General features: G+C 38.4%; 1 protein-coding gene across 3 annotated transcripts in view; it reads right to left on the bottom strand.

Annotated features, from left to right (window-relative positions):
* The window catches only part of nme7 (NME/NM23 family member 7), a 140,501-nt gene that overhangs the window by 752 nt on the left and 120,435 nt on the right, over positions 1 to 19,314 (bottom strand). For all 3 annotated transcript variants that reach the window (XM_069889270.1, XM_069889269.1, XM_069889272.1), the window contains one exon: positions 2,043 to 2,150. In XM_069889270.1, coding sequence (XP_069745371.1) covers positions 2,043 to 2,150 — 108 coding nt within the window. The remainder of the gene's footprint in view (positions 1 to 2,042; positions 2,151 to 19,314) is intronic.

Below are 19,314 nucleotides of genomic sequence, written 5' to 3'. Positions count from 1 at the left end.
GGTAACAAACACAACCATTGATGAGGGCCTGAGAGTGTTCCACCAGCCCGGGAAGCCTCCCTGGAGATCGGCAGCAGCAGTGGGGATGTGTTGGGGATCAATGGTGGTGTTTGGGAGGTCATGTTGGGGATTGGCAGTGTTGGCCAGCATTTTTTTTTGGAGAGAATTACATTAATGCTTAAAACAGCCTTCCCTTGTTTCAACATTGATACTAAGCTGTTTTTTAAAAAGTGGCTGGTTATCCAAAAAATTCATTCATCAGAATGGGTCTGATCTCAACCATTTCAGATAATCAGTAGTCTGTGCTTCTAGCCAGTAAAATGTGACAGGTTTGATGTGGGGTGGAAGTCCACTACTGAGATTTTTTTATCAGTTAAATAGTTATTTTGCAGGAATTTTCATAATCCCCTAAAATTTTTCATGGTAAAATGGAGTGTGACTGGGCTGCAAGGCCCCTTGAGTATTATTGAATAATTAATTGTTGGGACAGAATCAACATCATCTAGAACATAAGATATTTTAAAAGCTCTAGTTTAACTTTGCATAACACCTACTAAGTGCAAGATGAGACTGCAGTCCTGTTAAATTCTTAATGAAGTGCAGAACTATTTTTTAAATTTTAAATATTTAGACATTTAAGGACTTTGTCACAGCTGTCACCTTTAAGTGACAATGAATTTTTAAAATTTAATAGTGCTTAGAGACTGACTTTGATCTTGGAATTTACTTCTGAAAGTTCAGATATTGGCACTGCATCTTTTAAAATCACCTATAGGATGAAGATTCAGGACTGTTTCCTGCCTTGATGTTAGTACTAGTATCCTTGCAGAATTTGTTTCTGATGTGACCTAGTTGGTGTGCCCATTATCCATCTGTCTGTGCTGTTCATGTGGAGTGCTCAAAGTCGATCAAGATCGCTCAACTGACACTCAAGTTAGGAAATGTCAACAGAGTCTCTGTTTATACCTAGAACCACAATGGTCCATATTCAAAAGAATGGGTAATATCAGGTTCTTGGAGAAAAAGTATTTAAATTGATTCAGTGTCTTTATATATGCAAGATTAGTGTTATCAGCTATCAGTGATTCTGAGTCCAGCCAGTTACCAATCCTGAAAAAGTTCATTTTGCTAATGCTGAGCTACATTTCCAGCAGTTTGTTGCTAGAGCAAGTTGCATCGCCTGGGCAAATAGCCAGCAATTTTGGGGCAATAGAAAATCTGCTCCAGCATTTCCCAACAACCCAACCTTGTTTCAAGTAAGTACATTTTTTAATTTAAAAAGCAGAATTTTCTGTTTTAAGTCATTGTGCATCTCTACTCCAGATGCGAAGCAGAATCTGTTCCCTTTTTGAGTTTCATTGTGATAAATATGGCTGAAAGCCTGCACAACTTTGGTATTACTATGGAGTAACAAAACTTAAGAAAATTGTAACATCAAAATTTAACAAGTATATTTTTGCATCTAGTTCACATTTTTTAACCTTTGTCATTCATTTTAATCCTGAGCTTATTAAATATAAGCTTTCAATTTTGCTGCTGCTTTTTATGGGATGCTCAAGTCATGGGTGTCTTTCATCTTTTTACATAGCATTTTATGTATGTCCTGTCGGACATTTTTAATTTTAAATTTAGGCATTCAGCAAGGTTGCAGGCATTTCAGCCCACAAGTCTGTGCTGTCCAATTTACACGCAATTAACATACACTCCAGTACATTTTGAACTTTGGGAGGGAACAAGCCACTGGGGGAAAAACTACAGTTACTGGGAGATGGAAAAAATCCTTAGTGTGGGATTTGAATTCTGTTTGCTGTAAAGGTGTTGTGCTAACCATTACACTAACAGTGGCGCCCTATGTGATGATTTGTCAGTAATAAACATGACTTGTTTGGATTTGAAAATAAACTAGTACTATATAATATAATTCACTTGGGATTGAAACTAGATATTTGACCAAGATTAAATTTTAAGTAAAAAATTAAAAGTAATAAAACCAGCCATTTGACACCATACTATTCAAATCTGTGAACTAGCTTTCTGCCTACCTCCAAAACTCCATCTTCCGGAAGGTCTGTGCAATGTACTGCATTCTGAACTTTAGTTTTTCCATAGAGGGCACGCAAGCTGTGAGGTCGTAGATGACGAGCTATTTCCTACAAAATTAAATTATTTAAATAGCTTTCCAAAACCAAATATAAAACTTTATTTTCCTTGTAACTATTTAAATCTATGGCGAAAAAGCTTTTAGAGTTTCTGTATTTGTGCAAAGGTACTGTATTGAAACATTGGAAATTAATACCCTAACTTGAGAATTGAGATGTGGTAAGTTAACAGTGTATCTCTGGGAATGAGTATAAAAACCAATTTTGATATCAAATTGTCATCTTTAACAATAGTTACTTAAGGAAGAAATATTGTGAATTTTTCTCTTGTTGATGATGGTTGCAAATGCCTTGCCAAATCTTGGGTAGTTCTCTAGAAAGGAACAGTTTTATAATAGTCTCCTAACAGCCATTTAATTTCTTGCCTTTCATGGTTAGGATAACATTGAAAACCTTGATCTGATCCAATGATTGGCTTACTTAGCTTTTTTCTCTGCATTCTGCCTTTGCAGTTAACATGCATGTATCTTGTTGCTTCTGCAGATTAGCACTTAATTTTAGGATACCAAGTGCAGCTCCAAGTATACATTTGCAGTCTCAATGAACCATGGTTAACAACATTGGTGCTTTTTGCATAACACCATTGCCGTTGGTGGTGGTAGGGAGCTTTTTCAAATTACTGGATTCTGTGGAGTGAAGGTGTCTCCTTCACATGCAGTTTTATCACCTTTTGTCCAGTCTTGATTTTACTATATAGTGTACACCTCTGAATATTAGATTAATTACAGCCTCCAAGTTTACTTACCCATTCTCAGAATTGTTAAAGAATATTGGGAGATTAATTCTGAGAATTCTGGACATTATTTATTCCACAACTAATTACTGGAGAAATAGAATATCTGGTCAATATCAGATTTATTTTAAATGTTTAATCAACAAATGTGCATGGATTTAAATTATTTATATTTGTGATATGTATATGATGAGCTTTTTTGCTATATTAGTAGATTTTGTATGTGGGATTAATATGTTAAACTCAATTTTTTTTAAAAAGGAATTTGCTGCACAAACTGGCTGCATTTCCCAATCATTGCACAAAATCAAGAATTGACTAACTCGAGCTGTTTTGCTGTTTAATTTGATTGTCTCAAATGTGCTTTATGCCTTGGCCCCCCTATCCCTTCAATGATGAATTTTTGATAAATTATTAAGCTGACATGGATATTCTTGAGGTTTTAAAAAATATATTTTTATTGAGTTTAACATAATCTGCATACAAAGTTTTCTAATGTAGCAAAAAAAAGCATGTTACATATCACAAATATAAATGTAGTTCAAATCCATACATATTTGTTGATTAAAAATTGTTTTAAAATAATTCTGAATAGAAAATGAGTTTCAATATAGCAAGATTGTGATAATTTGATCTAGGACAACCATAATTAAACCTATATATAATCGATTAATCAAAAGGAATAAAATAATTACTCCCTCCCTCTAATCAAGGCTACCTTATAGAAAAATAATTAAAGGTATAATCAAATGTAATCTTCAGAAACTAGACAGAATTGCTGGAGCATCCAAATTACTTAAATCTGTCAATCATAGTATTTTATGAATAGGCACCACTTCTTAGGAAATTGAAACTGTATCTAATTTTCTCCAAGCTTAAATATGACATTACATGTAACCACTGCATGAGTAGGTGAAGATTAATTTTTCCATTTCATTAAAATTGCTCATCTGGCTATCAATGTGCTAAAAGCTAACTTTCTCTTGAGATACAGACACAAGTATATCCAGTTCATGAGGGGGGAAAAAACAAGACATTTAAAGGTCATGATTCTATTTTTATAATTTCTTTAGATATTTACAAGTTGGGTAATTTCAGTCAAAATTATGATTTTCCTTGAATCGCAAATTCACATATTCTTGATTAAATTTTTTAAATTTGTAGTTTGTTCACTGTGCATTAATATGATTTATTGGACAAGATCAGCCTCAATGGCTACTCTTAGTTTGATTAATTATTCTTCATTTTGTGCAAGGCATTGTTTATTACAACTTAAGGTGGCACATGGATTCATTTAAGTTTGGACAAGTAATGAATTAACATCTGCATAAAAACAGAATACGTGAGAAATGCAGCATTTTTCAAGAGTCCTTGATCCATATGTTTTGTGAGTCCCAATTTAGGAAGATTTTTGGGAAAACATTTTCAAACTTAATCAATGGTTTTTAAGATGATTCGTGGTTTCTGCAAACTACTTTCGTTGTTTAAATGTTTAAGTCCTTCCAGACTTCATTTCTGAAAGGCTCAATCCAATTTGTACCAAAAATTAAGATTAGCAACTTCCTGACAGCCCAACTGATTTACATTTCTTCTTTTACCCTTATTAAATGAAGCTTCAAATCTGAAGGAATGGCCCCTAAATAATTTATTAATAATATTTCAAGCAGAAACAATCTGGTCCTTGGGTAGGTGCAAACATGTAGGATGTCAGGGTTACTTCACAAATGTGATTTTTGGGGAGTCTCTGCACCCTGTTATTAATGTTCTAATTGTTTAACGTAATTATTATGAGCCTAAAGGACCTCAAAACCCAGCAGCAATAGATATTCGTCACGACAAATGGTTCCTTCAAACTAACTTATCTCGAACTTAACTAACCTAACTTAACCCCCTTCTAATTCTAAGCGCACATGTGTGTAAATTTAAGGTTTTAATGGAGCACTGGAGGACCCTGGTTAAGCTTCCCCACATCCTGACAAAAATGACATGTCCAGCACCAATTTACAACATTCTTTGTCAAACCAGGCCAGAAAAATTGTCTCAAAATCTTATTCATGGTTTTTTTTTTAAACATCAAGATGTCCACCTAAAGGTATACTATGGGCTAAATTTAAAATTTCATTCAGTAATTTCCAGGAACAACCACCTGATGAATCACCCCCCATTAGCAGGAATATCAAGAGGTCTCCATTTTCTCATCAACAATTCACCCTTTAAGTAACAACCACAAGCCATTTCTTTAATCTGTTCAGTTACTGCTTTATCTGTTAAGTCAGGAAGACTTTTATCTGCTCTTTATTGTCAAATTAACTCTTTCCTTGACAAAGAGAAATCCTTACTCTCACAATTACCCTGCTCTTTCAAAACCATTTCAGAAGCACTGGACAAACCTCTGTCAACTGGATCTTCATCTCTTAATAATTTCTTTGACACCAACCTTGTTACTGCACACACAGGATATATCTTACAATTCTTTTCCACCTCATCTTTCCTAGGCCTACTTGTTAATCTCAAAACAACCAACTCTACTGCCAAATCATTCCCTAATAAAAATGAGACCCCCCTGCACCACAGCAGGTCTTTTAACTCTGAATGTAGCACTATATTGTGAAGAGAAATATCGACTCCACCTCACCTCTAACACCTTTAATCAAAGTTGTCTTCCCGTGTCAGTCCTTTGATCCAGAGATAAAACATCTTGTACCATCAACGATTGAGCAGCACTAGAATCCCTAAGAATTTTAACTGGAACCTGTGATTTGCCCTCCTTTACTGAAACAAAACCCTCTGAAACAAAAGGTTTGAAAACATCCATGACACCAGGTTTGGGACATCTGCTCTGCCCAAATTCAACTGTTTGAATACATGCTTCTGGTAAAACCTTTTTTGTTTTTCAATACTAGACAATTCACAATAACATGTCCAGGTTTCTTACAAAAATGACATACAAATCCAGAAGTTCTGTCCTTTCCAACTTTAATTTAGTCTTTTCTCCTAACACTCTCTCCAGATGTAATTTCAGGCTTACTATCCTGTTCCATAGTAATCCTCTGAACAGGCTTATTAATCTGTTCCACATTAACTTTCTGAAAATGCCTACCATTCTGAGATGTACTTTTGGGAATCAGAGAAAATTTGTCTGCTAATTTAGCTGCATGTCACCACGTCCCCACATCTCTCTCATCCAGGTATAATTTAATCTCCTTTGGGACACACCTTTTAATTTCCTCAATTAACATCAATTCTCTCAATTTGTCAAAATCATTTATTCCTTTTGAGGCACACCAATGGCCAAACCATACAGAATTCTTCAGAGCAAAATCCATATATGATTGGTTCCATGTTTTTAATCAAACTAAATTTTTGTCTATACACTTCTGGAACCAACAAAATTTGGGAGCAGAATTAGAGCATTCAATCCATCGAGTGCTCCACCATTCAAATTCTGTTTGATGTATTTTTCCTGTCAACACCATCCTCACACCCATACCAATCAACTTTTTGACTTTTGCTTTAAATATTCCTAATGATTTAGCCTACATCTTCCACACTACTTGCCCCTTTTAAAATTCAGAATATTTTGATGCAATTTCCCCTCCCCTGTAGCGTGTACAGTCCCAGAGCCATAAGACATTTTTTGATTGTTAATCCCATCCCTGGGATAATTCTTGTAAACCTTTTTTTGGGCCATCTTGTACACCAACACATTCTTTGGTGTTCAGAGGACCCTGGGTATTTGTACATAATCACTGAAAGTTAAAAACAGGTTCAGCAAACAATTAGGAAGACAAATGCAAGAAAGTGGTAGCCTTTTATCATGAAGATTTTTTTTGTGCAACATTAAAGACATTTCAATGATTAGAGACCCCTGGTGAGATTGCATCTGGAATTTTATGCAAAGGTGTGGCATCCTTATAAAAGAAAGATATGCTTGCGATAACGAAGACTCACCAAAACAATTCTAGGGTTAGTTTGTCGTCAGGAGAGATTTAGGCAGCATTGAGTTCAGAAGAGAGGGGTGATCACATTGAAATGTGAAAAAGATGCTTTTAGGGCTTGACAAATGGATGTTTCCTTAAGATGGTTGCCTAGAATCAGGGGCTAGTCTCAAATAAGAGGATAGCAATGCAAGAACAGAGATTAGATGAAATCCTTTCAGACAGTGGTAATGAATGCTTGAAATTCCTGACAGGTGGGCTGTGGGGACATGAGGCACTTCTACACAGCCACTGAACAGCAGAAAATTTCTGCTCCTGTGACTGTGTAAAAATGTTGGGACAATTTTTTTAATGCAAATTCCATCCTGTAATTTTTCAACTTGTACTCCTACACCTTTTAATGCAGTGGCTTCAGGGTAAATTGACTGCAGCCACTTGTAAGAAACCGGCCTAAAGAATACGATGTTCCCCTCCAAAAAAACTCCGCAACACAGGAAGGCTGTGTAAAAGTGCTCCTGTGTAATCAGGGCAGGTAGGACACTGGAGGAAAGTATGCTAATTTTTTTTTGAATAATTCAGAATTTTGGAAAAATGGCAATGGATTTTTTTTTTAATGGGGTTGGTGCAATTAAGTTCCAACGCCATTGTCTAGATCAAAGACTATATTTTAAAATGCTTCACTGTAAAGCTCTCTGAAGTCCAAAGGGCCTGTTTCCAGGTCATTTACCTTTTTTTAGTATTAGATGTGATGAAACAACTGAGGGAGGATAATCCTCCCAGTACTGTAGAGCAGATGGCAAACCTCACTTTCCTTCCAGTAAGATTCAAAAACAAATCATCTGAAATAGCCAAAGGTGAGTACAATAAAAAAAATCCAAGAATTTCTAGAGCAGAACACAAGTAGCAAAATGTTGCTTAAAAATAAATATTGAACTCTTCATTGAATTTTTAAAGCATAAATCATGGGATCCTAAACTTGCACATATTTTGGAAAATAAAGATCAGTACACAGACACACAGCAGAACTTAAAAAAAAAGTCACGCCAATTTGTTTTAAGATATTGAGCAAATTACTGAATATTTCATCTTCAATGTCTGTCTTGAAATCTTAGCTTAATTAACATTAATGCACAAATCAAGAATTAGCTGCACCTCTAGTTAAACTGTCCCAATAAAGTTGCAACACCGACATAATGCTGACAATGTGGAAAACTGATAATGTTCTATTCTCAAACAATTTACTCTGAATCTTCAGTAGACATAGAAGCAGTCTACAGTTTTATCAAGTGCTCACTAATAACCTACTCTCCAATGCCAGTTTGAGCTTCACAATCCCAGTCTGCACCTGTGGCCCCACAATGGATCAAGGAAGTGAAATTTAGAGGTGAGGTGGGAGTGAATTGCTCTTTACCATGCAGTATTTATCTGGGTTTGCATCACCAGTAAATCTGTAGTCAAATCAAGGGAAAGGCACTTCCATTCCTCAAACAACAGAAGATGGTTGTGATCATCAGTATCCATCCCAGTCACAGGACATCACAACTGGAATTTCTCAGGACAGTTTCCATCTTAAGTCAGAAGAGAGATTCATTGATGATTGTGCAATGATCAATTTGCAAAGTCTCAGTATATCAACCTACCCATTCCTGCATTGAACAAGCTGCAGACCACATTCTGGCATCGACTGAGAAGTAACTACCATTCACACCACACAAGTTTTAAGCAATGGTGGTATCCCATAAGAGAGCGTCTAATCAATCAATATGGACAAAGCACTGTTTGTTTGGCCCACCATCAACCATTCTCTTCACCTGCACCTGATGACTGCGGTGTGCACCATCTACAATGGGCTCTGCTGTTATTTGTCCAGGCTCCTCCAATAGTACCTCCCAAACTGTGACCTCTACCACTAAGCATCATCCGCTTTGGAAAGATATCACTGCTTTCTTATTGCTGGCTCTAAATTTGGGCAACATAGTTGAGAGGAAGGAGCAAGGGAGCAGGAGAAAGCACGTCGTGAAGTGCTTTCTTTTGATACATTAATTTAAAAGTTACAGTAAAGTCACTGATCTAGATTTTCATCAGTGGCACCTGCTTCCCACATTGGACCTCTAGATTCCCCAGAGCCACATTTGTCTGAAAATCATCTGGACCAGATTGGTGAAGTACTTGTTGCACAATGCAATTGGAAGAGGTAGAGAAAACCCACCCATTATTCTGAACAACATAATAGAAAAAATAGTATAGCCTCTTGTCTGCTCCATCATTCATAAGATCATGGCTGAACTATTTTACTTTTCCTGAACAAATCCCATGTCCTTTGTTGCCCTTCATATCTAGAAATGTATTTTCCCTGTTTTGAACATTCAGTCACCGAATACCTATGGCATTCTTTTAAAGGTTTATTACCATCTTAGTGAAGACGTTTATTCTCGGCTCGGTTTTGAATGGCTGACTCTGAGATTGTGAACCCAGGGTCTAGACCAGTGGTGCTCAAATTTTTCCTTTCCACTCACATGCCACTTTAAGTAATCCATATGCCATAAATGCTCTGTGATTAGTAAGGGATTACTTAAGGTGGTATGTGAGTGGAAAGGTTGAGAACCATTGGTCTGGACACTGCAGCCACAGAAAATGTCAATTTAACACTTATCCAGCCCGTGTGCATGAGAATGTTAGTATATTTCAATGTGTTCTCTCTCATTCTTCCAAACTTGAGAGAAGCCAATCATCCCAGGAATCAATTTAGGGAATCGTCGATGTCCTCCTTCTGATGTATCTTTCATCAGTCGAGGAGACCACTCAATATTCTAGCTGCAATCTCACCAGGGTCCATGTGTTAATTGCAGCAGGAATTTTAGGTATGTATGCAAATCCCCATGCAATAAAAGACCATTTATCTTCTGAACTGCTTGCTTTTCATGCATATAAGTTTGTGACCCATGTACAAGAACACCCAGATCTCTATGAATTCCATCACCTTTCAATCACATTTATAATTAAACTCTTTCATTCTGCCAAAGTAGATAACCTCAAATTTCCCACATCATATTCCAGCTGCCTAGTCCTAACCCATTTGCTTAACGTACAGTACTCAGCTCCCAATCTCTTTGATTTCTCCTCATTTTCAAACATGGATGCCCTTAAAATCTATGGCCACCAATTTCTACAGATCCCTATCATCCCACTTAGCTGATCTGTTTTTTTCCCATTTACAGATTACTAGTGGTGTTCTGCATGGGTCAGTGTTGGGATTGCTTTTTTTTTTTACATTGTACATAAATGATTTGGAATATGGAATAAATGGCTATGTGGCTAAATTTGCAGGTGATAACTAGAATAGATGATTACGGAGGATACTGAAAGGCTGTAGAGAGACTTGGATAGATTAGAAAATGGGCAAAGAGGTGGTAGATGAAATACAATGTTGGAAAGTGTATGGTCATGCATTTCGGTAGAAGAATAGCTGGGCAGACTATTATTTAGATGAGAAAATTCAAAATTCCAAGGTTCAAAGGGACTTGGGAATCCTTATGCAGGATGCCTTAAAGATTAACCTCCAGGTTGAGTGAAAAGACATGCTGGTGGAGAGGGTTCAGAGAAGATTTACTAGAATGATACCAGGAATGATAGGGTTAGTATATGAGGAACAATTGATGGCTCTTGAACTATACTTGTTGCAGTACAGAAGGACAATGGGGGAACCTCATTGAGGCATTTCAAATGCTGAAAGGCTTGGACGTAGCAGATGTGGCAAGGATGTTTCCCATGGTAGGAGATTCTAGGACAAGCGGGCATAACTTCAGGATAAAAGTGCATCAATTTAAAAAAAGAGATGCAGGAAAATGTCTTTAGTCAGAGGGTCATGAGTCTGTGAAACTTGTTGCCACAGGCAGCTGTGGAAGCGAGGTCATTGGGTGTATTTAAGGCAGAGATTTACAGGTACTGTATTTGATTAGTCAGGGCATCAAGGGTTACAGGGAAAAAGCCAGGGAGTGGGGCTGAGTGGGTGGCTAGATTAGAATGGCAGAGCAGACTCGATGGGCCATTGGGCCTGATTCTGTTCCTCGATCTTGCGATCTTGTGAAAAGCAAGGATATGATGTTGTGGATTTATAAAGGTATTGGTCAAAATATTTGGAATGTTCTGTTGAGTTTTGGGCCCCATATCTAAGGAAGGATGTAGTGCTGCTGGAAGGATTCAGAAGTGGTTGATGAGAATGATCCCGGGGATGAGAGGTTTAACATGAGGAGCATTTGATGGCTCTGGGCTTGGTTTAGAATAGTGGTTCTCAACCTTTTTCCTTCCACTCCTTAAGCAATCCCTGCCTAATCACAGAGCACTGATGGCATAGGGAATACTTAAAGTGGTATGTGTGGAAAGAAAAAGGTTGACAACCACTGGTTTAGAAGGATGAGGACGGATTTAATTGAAATCTACCAAATATTGAAAAGGCTGGATAGAGTGGGCACGTGGAAGACGTTTCCAGTAATCAGAGATTCCAGGACCAGGAGGGACAATCTTAGAATAAAATGACATCCTGGGCGGCACGGTTGGCGTAGCAGTTAGCACAATACCTTTACATCGCTAGCAACTGGGACGGGGTTCAAATCCCATGTTGTCTGTAATGAGTTTTTATGTTCTCTCCGTGTATGCATGGGTTTTCCCTGGGACCTCCGGTTTCCTCCCACTGTTTGAAACGTACTGGGGGTGTAGGTTAATTTGATGTAAGTAGGGCAACACGAACTTATGGGCTGAAATGGCCTGTTACCATGCTATATGTCTATGTCTACATTTTTTTTAAAATTATAACAGTGATGAGAAAACATTTCTTCAGCCAGTGGGTGGTGAATCTGGAATTTGTTGTCACAGACTGCTGTAAAGGTCCAATAATTAGATTTAAAATTGAAATTGATAGGTTTTGGACTAGTGATGGTGTCAAAGGTTAAGGGGAAAAAGGCAGGAGAATGGGCTTGAGAGGAAATACATCAGCTATGATTTAAATGACAGAGTAGACTCAAAGGGCAGAATGGTCTAATTCTGCTCCTACGTCTTATGTTCTCATGGACTCTGACCAAAACAATTATTTCAAAGCATCCTGTGACCACTTCCTTAATAATAGACTCAAGATCTTCCCTTTCATTAATGTCAAACTAAATCAGTTTCTTGTTTATTCTGTCACATCTTAGTGGGGTTACAATTGCCCCCCTCAATCCGTAGGGTTCTAAAATCTATGGAATTTTGGAAGATGACAACCAGTACTTTTGCCATCTCTAAATGAACCTATCAAAAGCCTCCAAGTCATCAGATCCTAGCAATTTATCACATTTATTCCATTAATATCTCTAATATTAGTTTTAAATAACGCTAACGCTAATACATTTAAGATCTACTATTTCTAGGGTTTTCACACAATGATGCTGAAGCAATGACCAATGTAATTCTAAAATTCACAACTCAATTTTCATGAATAGATTTATTATTGTGTTGGTGACTAGTGAACAAAAACTAATTTCACATCTTTCACACGTACGGTATGATAATTCTTCCCCTGCACACCCCCCCCCCACCCCCACCCATTTCATTCAGGCGCCTGCATTCTCTATGATTGTGCAGGTTTTCTCTGGGTGCCTTGATGAAGCTCAACTCCAAAATGTTGGTTATCTTTGGTATATAAAGTACACTGTTTGACCTGCCGAGTTTCTCCACCATCGTGTTTTTACTTCAATCACAGTGTCTGCAGACTTTTGTGTTTTACTCCAGTATAATTATTTTCTTTCTTTTATCAGTCAAGGCTCCTCATTTAAAAAAAATAAACCGAGACCATTCAGTTTCATAAATAGTAGAAATTAAATGCTGGCAACAGTTTAAAAACAAAATCAATTAAGCTAGTCAGTATCCAAAAGTGAATTTTCAGTTCTTAAAACTTAATTACTAAAGCAATCCCTGGAAGTAGACTGCACGTGGTTTAAAAACAAGTGTATTTATTAAAAAAGGTAAAACTAAAAGGGAAGAATTTAAAAAGGAGCAACTAAAAAAATCATAAAATGTGTGCTGCCAAAATATGGTTAAAGGTTCTGAATGCCAACCTAAATGCTTCCTCCCACTTTGAGTCGTCGTGGGCCAGATGTCTCAGGCAGTAGTTCAGATATTGTATCTCTGCAGGGAGGTTTTGAGTATTTTCTTGAATTATTTCCTCTATCTGCCTAGTAATCTGTTCTTGTGATGGTGCTCAGACTAGTTTATTGGTTTGGGGAAGATGGTATTAGACACATGAACAGCTGTACAACATAGCTGGCAGAGTGTAAACAGGGGTGCAAAACTGGAGAATTCAGACTGCTCAAACTACAGGGGAATCACGCTGCTCTCCATTGCAGGCAAAATCTTCACTAGGATTCTCCTAAATAGAATAATACCTAGTGTCGCCGAAAATGTTCTCCCAGAATCACAGTGCGGCTTTCGCGCAAAACAGAGGAACTACTGACATGGTCTTTGCCCTCAGACAGCTCCAAGAAAAGTGCAGAGAACAAAACAAAGGACTCTACATCACCTTTGTTGACCTCACCAAAGCCTTCGACACTATGAGTAGGAAAGGGCTTTGGCAAATACTAGAGCGCCTCGGATGCCCCCCAAAGTCCTCAACATGGTTATCCAACTGCACGAAAACCAACAAGGTCGGGTCAGATACAGCAATGAGCTCTCCAAACCCTTCTCCATTAACATTGGCGTGAAGCAAGGCTGCGTTCTCGCACCAACCCTCTTTTCAATCTTCTTCAGCATGATGTTGAAACAAGCCATGAAAGACCTCAACAATGAAGACGCTGTTTACATCCGGTACCGCACGGATGGCAGTCTCTTCAATCTGAGGCACCTGCAAGCTCACACCAAGACACAAAAGAAACTTGTCCGTGAACTACTCTTTGCAGATGATGCCGCTTTAGTTGCCCATTCAGAGCCAGCTCTTCAGTGCTTGACGTCCTGTTTTGCGGAAACTGCCAAAATGTTTGGCCTGGAAGTCAGCCTGAAGAAAACTGAGGTCCTCCATCAGCCAGCTCCCCACCGTGACTACCAGCACTCCCACATTTCCATCGGGCACACAAAACGGTCAACCAGTTTACCTATCTCGGCTGCACCATTTCATCGGATGCAAGGATCGACAACGAGATAGACAACAGACTCGCCAAGGCAAATAGCGCCTTTGGAAGACTACACAAAAGAGTCTGGAAAAACAGCCAACTGAAAAACCTCACAAAGTTTAGCGTATACAGAGCCGTTGTCATACCCACACTCCTGTTCGGCTCCGAATCATGGGTCCTCTATCGGCATCACCTACGGCTCCTAGAACGCTTCCATCAGCGCTGTCTCCACTCCATCCTCAACATTCATTGGAATGACTTCATCACCAGCATTGAAGTACTCGTGCTGGCAGAGGCCGACAGCATCGAATCCACGCTGCTGAAGATCCAACTGCGCTGGGTAGATCACATCTCCAGAATGGCGGACCATCGCCTTCCCAAGATCGTGTTATATGGCGAGCTCTCCACTGGCCACCGAGACAGAGGTGCACCAAAGAAGAGGTACAAGGACTGCCTAAAGAAATCTCTTGGTGCCTGCCACATTGACCATCGCCAGTGGGCTGATATCACCTCACAGTTCGGCGGGCAGCAACCTCCTTTGAAGAAGACTGCAGAGCCCACCTCACTGACAAAAGACAAAGGAGGAAAAACCTAACCCCAACCAACCAATTTTTTCTTGCAACCGCTGCAACCGTGTCTGCCTGTCCCGCATCAGACTTGTCAGCCACAAACGAGCCTGCAGCTGACGTGGACATTACCCCTCCATTAATCTTCGTCCGCGAAGCCAAGCCAAAGAAGACTGAGCGGAAGGCCCATCACCTCAGTGAACAAGTTGATGATGAATTGGAGATTAGCAATCGCAAACATCATCTACACATCACGGCTCATCCCAAGGTTCAGGACATCTTGATTGAAAGTTTATTTTACTGCATGACAAATACTGTAACATGCACAGAGGAGCTCCTGCTTCTATACGTGGCTGTTCCAGGATCACTGAATCCTTTGATTCCATCAGTCAGCAGGAAATATGCAACTCTTCTATGGCAGCTTACTTTGAGAATTTTTTCATTTTACATTTTCTGTATGGTAGCAAGCAAGCAATAATACTACTTAATGGATCTGCAACAGACCAGACTAACTTCTGTCAGATTCTTATTACATCTATCTTCACTATCTCATTAAAAATGTAAACAGCTTATATATAGTTTGCATTTAGATAATTTGAGATTTTTACAATGAGTTTTTATCAGTTTAAAATAGACAATTGGAGACACTACTTTGTATGTTTCATGAATAAAAGATTATTTAATCTATTACCATATCCTGCAATTCAAAAGAAAATGGAACAGTGCAAAATTGGAAAGTCAGAAGTAAAAAGGGGCTGTTTTCAAAATTGTGGTAAAGTGTTATTGCTATATAGTTGTTGCTAGATAGTTAGATGATGCTTTATCTTATGGTCAGGAGATCTGTTACTCATTCCATGAGGTGCCAAGTATACCCATGATACATTGTTGAAGAAAATCTGACCCATTGTGTCAAATTCCTTACAATTTTGACACAGGGGTCAGTACAAACTTTATTTATCTATTGTGCCTCATGAGGAAATGATGTGTGCTAAGCAAATAAGCATAGGAAACCAAAAAAAGTCATGAAATCTTATACAAATTTAGTAAATAATTAACTAAAACTAAAGTTTTTCCTCAGAATGTCTACTGTCATTCTGTTTCTTATTAAACATCAATCAAAAGATAGGAACTAGAGAAGCAAAAGCTGCAGATTTTGGAATCTTGAGCAGATAAAGAATTGCTGGAGGAACTCAGCAGGGCAGACAACATTCATTGTTAAAACTGGTCAGTCAATGTTGAGTTGAAACCCTTTATCAAGACCAAGATTAAAAAAAGGTAAAATTACATACAGGCTACAGTATATAAAGGGGGAAGGGCCGAGAGACCTGACACTTTCAGTGCAATCCCACTGCCAGCCACATCTTTCTTCACTCTTATCTAATCTTTGCTGGGATAAGTCTCTCAGACATCTTAGTCCGCTCTTCCCTCACCACCCACTCTTCTATCCCTTTAGGCCTTTCCTGCAGTCACTGCAGTTAGTGTAAAACTTATCCCTTGATCTCACCCCTCATCCAGGATGACAAACAGACCTACAATCTGTTTATGGGTATAAACTTGAGCTAACTGTAGCAAACCATTTAGATATACAGCACAGTAACCAGCCCTTCCAACCCACATGCCCATGCCCCCTAAACTCACCAATTATCCTACATTGAATAGTGGAAGCACCCAGAGGAAATCCACGTAGACATGGGGAGAACGTACAAACTCCTTACAGTCAGCGCTGGTTTCTAACCCAGGTCGCTGGCGCTGTATTAGCATCACACTATCTGCTACACTAACCATGCCGCCCTTTAACTCTCCAATCATTCGTAAAGTGACATGTCTGTCCTCGGCTTCATCCATTGCCTGGGTGAGGTGAAATGTAAACTTGAGGACAATGCATCACTGTTTAAACTTAAACAGCATTAACATAGAGTTTACTAATTTTAGGTTTTCCCCACCCCATCTAACTTCACCATTTCCATTTCTTTACCTATTCCTTCACTTTTTTTTCTCTCCACTCTCCCTTTCTAATGGTTTCTCCCTCTCCCTGTCTCTTCCCCTCTCACACCTTCTGTCCTATCTCATCTGGGCCCTTCCCCAGCTCTTTCGCCCTTTATAAATGTAATTTTACCTTTTGGTATTGGCCTTGATAAAGGATTTCAACTGAAAACATTAACTGACCACGTCTACCCATGGATGCCATTTGACCTACTGAACTCCTCTGCAATTCTTCCTCTGCAAAAAGTAGGAGTTAACTCAGCTAACAATATTTTTCTAAAAAAGGGTGAGTCAGATTATGGTTCTGCTAATACTTTGTTCTGGTATAAATGGCTATCACCAGTTGAATTGTTTGGAATGAAAAGGAAGGGCTAACAGGAGTCACACCTGCTGATTAATTTTCTTATGTCCATACAAAAAGTGAATGTAAAGATACTACAGGTGTAGTGCAAAATATTAAGGCAAAACATCAGACACCCTGATGAATCTAGAGGCATTCTGCTGCATTGTCCCAAGTTGAGCCCGGTTTGATTTAATTTTTTTAATTATCTGAGCTTCAATAAAATTGTATAGCACAGAATGGGACCCTTTAGCCCCACTGTCCACATCAATTTTCTTTCCCATCTACATTAATCCCATTTGCTCGCATTCCGTACCTTGCATTTGTGTATTGCACTCAACCCCAGCATCTGCACACTTAATTTCATTCTATTGGTGAATGCCTGAAAACCTCTAATATAGTAATAGCATCTGATTCCATGACCTCTTATGGCAATGCATCCCAAATATCAACCACTTTCTGGGTGAAAAAAATTTGCTCAGATCCTCTTTAAAATCCCTCCTCTCACCAAGGGATAAAGATTTCACTATGCCTCTCATAATCCAACCTAACCTTATAACTTAAGTCCTTCAATTCAAGTAACATCCTCCTAAATCTCCTTTGCATTCTCTCCAGCATTATAGTTTTCTTCTTATAATATGGATTTGAACCCCAAAGTCTGTCTGCTCATTATGCCAGAATACTCTACCATTTACTGCATATATCCTACCCTTATTTAACTTCTCCAAACATATCACCACACATTTGTCAGGATTAAATTCCACCTGGCCCAAGATAATTTTCTTCATTATCTACATTATCAATTTTTTGGTCATCCACAAACTTACTAATGATTATTTCTACATTCACATTCAAGACATTAATATACAAAGAGCAAAGGACCCAATAACGATCCCTGTGGTACACCACTTCTAACATACTTAAATCATCTTCCACCACCACCCTTTGCCTCCAATCACTGAGCCATTTTTGGATCCAATTAGTTAGTTTGTTTTGGATGCCATGCATCTCAACCTTCTGGACCAGCTTACCACGCAGAACCTAGTTCATTTGCTTAGCATGGTCCACTGGACAACTGCTGGGCCATGGGCCCTTTAACATGTTTTTTTTCATGGACAAATACATACTGAGTCAAACATAGCGCTTCATGTGGATAAACTTGAATACATGTACTGAAGTTGTTTCCATTATAAAAGGCGTTGCAGTAACATTAGGAAAATTTATTTTTGAATTTTATAACATCAGAAATTCTGAGCCTGCTTTTTTAAAAAAAAAAGATACAAAACAGCACAAATCTCTAACATGGTGACAAAGTACATAGCTATTATGAGCCAGGGCTATATTGCCCTGCATATTAAGATGTGTTTATTTATTATGTCAAGAATTCTCAGAACTAGCATTTAAAACATGAACTAACTTGAGTTCTCCTCCTGTTTCTTGGAGGAAGAATTTCTGATTTTGGTATGTTTCAGTGCATGCTTGTCTGCAGCACATGAACAATTTGGTAGCAATTGTCTGTTGCCAGTGCTTTTTAATTTGAACATATACATTTTTTAAAATGGTAAGAGTTGCACAACTATTGATCACCAAACCCCTCTGCTTCTAAAGGCTCCCTGGAAGAACAGGGAATCAACATGGTGGACAGTAGAGAACAAAAACAGCTCAGTAAAATGAGCAGGTTATGGGCCACATACAAAAAGGCCGATCCACAGTGAACATTTTCCTCATAAAGCCTTGCTGCACAGCAGTGATTATTGTAAAGCTGCCTTGAATTTAACAAGCTATCATCAATTTACTTCCCTGTTAAAACTTTAACTTTGGCTTCAGACAACTGAAATTGAATTCAGGCCATTAAAGACAAAGTAGATCTAAAGGCTCGATTCTGACTGAAGCAGTGACATCAGAGGTGCTTTGTTATTAAGGCAGTTTTGGGTGATTCCGTTGCATTGGAACAACTACGATATCTCTGGAATGGGACTTTAAATGCATAACTTTCTAGTACAGAAAAGTTTGGTATCGACTGAAGCACAGCTGGCAGTGCAAACCATGTAGGATTCTCTGATGTTCTTTTGCTATTTATGATGCCAAGCTTGCTTGTGCCTCTGCAGTGGTTTGCTGCATGTAGCTAGCTCATTGGCATCATTAAGGACAAGCCCTTGGAACCATGTTGGGAACAGAGATCCACAGCAAGAGGATGAACATGAAAAGGATATTGTCACATTTGTGGCCCAAAATGTGAAGTTAATAAAACATTAAACACAAGTTTATCAGGTAAACTTCTTAGTGTCTTTTTATTCTCCCGTTTCCTTTGTTCTCCTGCTTGTGTTCTTATCTCTCTCTCATACCACGTGACTTCCGGTACATCTCATACATATTCATTATCATGACATCCCTCCTTTAATCAGAAATAAACTTTACCTTCACTTACCAATATCCCTCGGAAACATACAAACATCGTA

Source organism: Narcine bancroftii, chromosome 7, assembly GCF_036971445.1.
Source record: "Narcine bancroftii isolate sNarBan1 chromosome 7, sNarBan1.hap1, whole genome shotgun sequence".
Taxonomy (NCBI): domain Eukaryota; kingdom Metazoa; phylum Chordata; class Chondrichthyes; order Torpediniformes; family Narcinidae; genus Narcine; species Narcine bancroftii.
Note: the sequence above shows the minus strand (reverse complement) of the source record. Positions and strands in the feature narration are given on the sequence as shown.